Here is a 4,904-nt window from a genome sequence, read left to right on the forward strand (position 1 = left end):
TGAAAAACAAAAACACTTTTTGGCAACAAATATGTTTTCATACCACGCCTCTCATCTCATATATATATATATCTTCTCCCAGAAATCCACGCTTGCTGTAGCTCCTTTTGCCTTTTTCTCGCTTTGTCTTTCTCTCCTTTTCTCTAAGAATTTTGATTCTCATTCATATAACAGCGTGGTCAACTTCTCTCTGCAATAATACCTTCTCTTTATTTTCTCTTCTTCGCTTTTCTTTTTTTTCGAAACTATTACTACTGTTACTATTTAAGTCCATTTCTCTTTAATCATTCAGCCATTTCTTCTCTCTTCAGTCTTTGTTTCCTAGCTCAGAATGGGCTGTTCTCGTAATGCAAACGATCTTCATCATCAACTTCACCTCGGCATTACTGAAAATGACGATTCTTTTAATACTACAATGATGATTAATCCAAACCCTAACACTGCTACTTCTCTTCCTCAAAACCCTCTTTCCATTTCTCCTTCTTCTTCTTCTTCTTCTTCTTCAGCTCCTTCACCTTTCTATAGCTTCATTCATTCTTCAACCCATCTCCCGCCCTTCAATCACCATCTGGGTATGTCTCTTTCTCTTCCGTTTCACTCATTTTTTTTACTATAGTTTTTGATCTTTTGGATTTGTTTTTTTTTTGCCCTAGCTGTTGCTTCAAATGAGCAAAGTAGGACTGAATTTATGGAGCAACCATTGGGGAGTTCACGGTGGAACCCGACGCCGGAGCAGCTTCTTGCTCTGGAAGAAATGTATCGACGTGGAATGCGAACGCCCAGCGCTGAACAAATCCAACTCATCGCCGCTCAGCTCCGGAGGTTCGGTAAGATCGAAGGCAAGAACGTTTTCTACTGGTTTCAGAACCACAAAGCAAGAGAACGTCAGAAACGCCGCCGTGAGTTGCTCGAAACAACCACAACTCATCACCATCCTCCTGAAGAAAAACATCACCAACACCACCGTGAGACTACCGATCTCGAGAAGAAAGATTCAGGTACCAAATTCATAAAAAGATGACATGTTTAATAAAAGATGAGATTTTTAATGCAAACTTGTTCCCTCATTGATTGATGTTTCGGAGGAATCTTTGACAAGAAAGCTGTAAATTTTGTTTGGTTATGAATAGGGATGAAAAAAGGTACAATTTATGATGTTGAACAGACAAAAAATTGGGCATCATCTTCTTCAAACTGGAGTAAACATTCAGAGGTTTGTACACACTTCCGAAAATATTATAAACTTTGTCTATACTCATGATTCCAATTATTAGGAAAAAAAATTAGATGAGGTCACACCCAAAAGCAAAAATCACTAACCCCATCATAATATAAACAAGATTAAAAAGAACGAGAAAATTTAATTAAAAGAGAGAGTTTGAGAGGAGGCAAGCTCTAAAGTTTTGTTATTTTATGTTGGAAAAAGAAGTGATTCAAAAGCTGCAAATTTTACTTTCTGTTGGGGCTTTTGTGATGAAAGAATTTAAAGAAATGTGTAGTGTAGTGTAGATTGATCATTAAAGTGAAATTACTTTTCTTAGCTTAGCTTTTTGTTTTCTATTACTATTATTATTCTTCAGGAATTTGTTGCAACGCATACATCAGTTGTATCATCAATGGCAGAAACTGGACCACATGGGAAGCCACATGATAAGGAATTACAACTCCAGAGAAATTTCAATTTCAATTTCAAACTCAATATTCCACACTTCAGGTCCCCAACTTCATCATCAAATCATCACCATCATCATCATCATCGCTTCCCACAAAGTTTCAACATTGCGCAGAATAATCAAAATGATGGAGTTCAAGAAACTACAACAAGTGCAACGACGACAACAACAACTCGAACTCTTGAGCTCTTTCCGCTTCACAGTGAAGAATATGAAGCAAGCAAGAAAGACGACAATGACAACAACATGAAACTGAATATCACAGCAGCAATAAATAACAATAGCAGTAGTTTCAGTCCAAGGCAGTACATTGAGTTTCTGCCATTGAGGAACTGAAGATGGAGTTTGTCATTTTGTTGGAAATTGGGGACTGGTTTTTGCAGGTGGGATTCATGTGCATGGAGCTAACAGTAGGGGAAAATTAAAGAGATGGGAGATGTTAGGGGAAGTGTTTTGCCTAAAAATGCATTATTTGGACCATGTTGGTTTACAAACCTAGAAAGTGCTTTTATTTATTTATTTATGATCTGATAAATTAATGGCTTATTTCTCTGAAGAATATCGTGCAGCAATTCTGGTTTGACAGGTTTGTCCATTTTCTTGACCTTATTTGGGTAATCATATATAGAGATAATGATGGTGATGGAGAGTTGGATGTTGAACTCACCTACAATTTGGAATCATCATTTAATATATTATAAGCTTCTTCATATGCATATAAATAGGTTTACATGTGCAGAGAATTATGTATATATACTTGCATTTATATATAAGTAATACTAAGACTTGCATTTAGATATTTATATATCTAAATAACTTTCTAAACAACAAACGTAAACATATATGTATGGAAATTCTTAGGTGCGAATTATCCGTAAAATATGAATAGTTGTTGATTAACAGTAACAAATATTAAAATACCAAATTTTATAATTTTCTGTACAAATAAGTTAAAAGATTTTCTGTTTTTTTAGTGTTAACCGAACTACAGCAATCTAACGAGATATGCATTTTAAAAATATCCGAACGTCACACCCAAGACTGGTTGAAAATATGTAATTTTAATTTTGTGGGTTAGGATAAAACATAAAAATCACATAATAATTCTCTTAAGTTATCGATTATATTGAATAAACAAGAGTGCATGATCCATGTTCCATTATCCAACTATCAAAGAGTGATAAATGTCTTTAGCATTCAAATGAGTTAATGACTTTTTCTCACCCGGTTTAATGACACTTTCCCGTCCACATACTTTTAAAATATCATTTTACTACTCAAATTTATATTCTAACGGTGAATAAAGAACAAACTCGGTCTAAGCTGTTGGGGCTTTCGAAGAGTGATGACAATGGGTCAGGCCGGGACCGGATACCCCTTCGCCCAAGCCCAAGCCTGACCTCCTGAAAAAGGCCCAAGCCCAGTCCGAACCCATCATAGGTATGACAGGTAAAGTCCAACCTCAGCCCGACGGGCTTTTTGTAACCTCAAGCCCGCCCATTTTTATAATGTGAATTTTTTAATATTAAAAAATTTCAATTTTTTTATATTTTTAATTCTAGAAACAATTTTTAAATATTCATTTATTTTTGAATACTCACCAAATATATAAATAACTTTCCACAAAGTGCATCCATCCATCCAGATAGGGTTTGAGAAAAATGAGTATATATATGTAGGATAATCTTGTAATTAAATATATAGTATAAGGATAATTTAGTATAATTAATACTAAAATTGTTGGGCCAAGCCTGAAGACATACCCAAGCCCGGCCAGTACTCAAGGTCAAGCCTTAAAATCAGGCCCAAGCCCGCAAACATTGGGTAAAGCCCGACCTTTTCATGACAGGACGGGCCGAGCCAACTACCCGAAAATATCGGGTCGATTGTCATCTCTATTTTGAAGAGGGGAGGCCGATGAGTCTTTTGGTGGTGGAATGTCGATTTTGGTGGTTGGAATTGATCAAAATTTGACTTGGAAGGCTGCACATACCCTAATTGCTTTTGTCGGTTATTGGTGGGGTCAACGGGAGTATGGTTTGAAAGGTTTTGATGAGGGATGATCGGGGAAGAGAATGATATTGGAATCGGAAACAGAATATAAATTTAGGTAATAAAGTGATATTTTAAAAGTCTATTGATGGAAAAATGTCATTAAACTAGTATTTGGGTGGGACAAAGTCATTTACTCTATTCATTATATTATAATTCTTTTTTTGGTAATCAAAGTATTCACATAAGCTTACACGTACTTCAATTAATTCCAACATCTATTGATATAAGGCTATTATTACTTCGCAGTAAAGTTAAACACCCAACATTACTCAATGTTAAAGAGTGATAAATCACCACCACTTATATACTTTTGTCACAAGTTTCATTCGTTACCATAATGTAATATTCAACTATAAATTTATAAGAAAAAAAGAAAAAAAAAAATATATATATATATATACCCTTCATTTTATCCCTATGATAATTAATTTAATGAAAATATAGATTGTCTCTATTTTCACATATTGCTATTCATATATTTTTAGCATTTCAAGGAATATAATAGTAATTGCAAGCTGTAAAAAGTTTCTAAGTCTTCTTTTTCGGGGTGATATTATGAAATTTCAAAACCCTAACAGTGTTTAAGATTTCAGGTTACTGAAAACAGAACTTTCTTTTCTTTTCTTTCCTCTTCACATTTGGGAATATGCGATGTGTCACCAAATTAGAACACATCACATCACTTTAAGGAAAAGGAATCCGTCCAAATTTTGAAGCTTTTTTATTACTCCTTCATAAGCCACGCCTCAAAACCCATAATAATAATTTATCATAAATATACTTGAAAGAAAAATCTATCCCCAAACGAGTAAATGTACACACTTATTCAATCACGATGATACATTTTGTTCAATCGCAATAATAAAAATCTTGCGGTTATCATTACAGATTTTCTTAATAACTAAACCTATAAAAAGATAAGATTAGACTGATTGATTGATTTAAGTACATTGAAATGAATCCTTAACAAACTCTAAACAAAGATAAAAATCCACCAAGTCCTCTAAACAGAAGCCATTCTCTTCAGTCAAAACTACAACATTTGTCATTTAACCTCTAGTAAACCACCCCGCCAGCATGTACAGACACTCAGTACAAAACTTTCCCTTCATATTAACTCATCAGCAACAAAACAAAACAACCACCAGCAGTACTAATGCATGCAACTCATGAACC

The 4,904-nt window shown here is 34.4% G+C and overlaps 1 protein-coding gene across 1 annotated transcript; it reads left to right on the forward strand.

The window, feature by feature from the left end:
* The first annotated feature begins 331 nt into the window (after positions 1-331).
* LOC116144805 (WUSCHEL-related homeobox 1-like) lies at positions 332-2,009 on the forward strand. Its single transcript, XM_031430233.1, has 4 exons — positions 332-572; positions 654-998; positions 1,131-1,213; positions 1,581-2,009. Exons 1-4 carry the CDS (start codon positions 332-334, stop codon positions 2,007-2,009), a joined length of 1,098 nt encoding a protein of 365 aa, XP_031286093.1.
* Positions 2,010-4,904: the final 2,895 nt, after the last annotated feature.

This window comes from Pistacia vera, unplaced genomic scaffold (genome assembly GCF_008641045.1).
Source record: "Pistacia vera cultivar Batoury unplaced genomic scaffold, PisVer_v2 Contig457, whole genome shotgun sequence".
NCBI classification, from domain to species: Eukaryota; Viridiplantae; Streptophyta; class Magnoliopsida; order Sapindales; family Anacardiaceae; genus Pistacia; species Pistacia vera.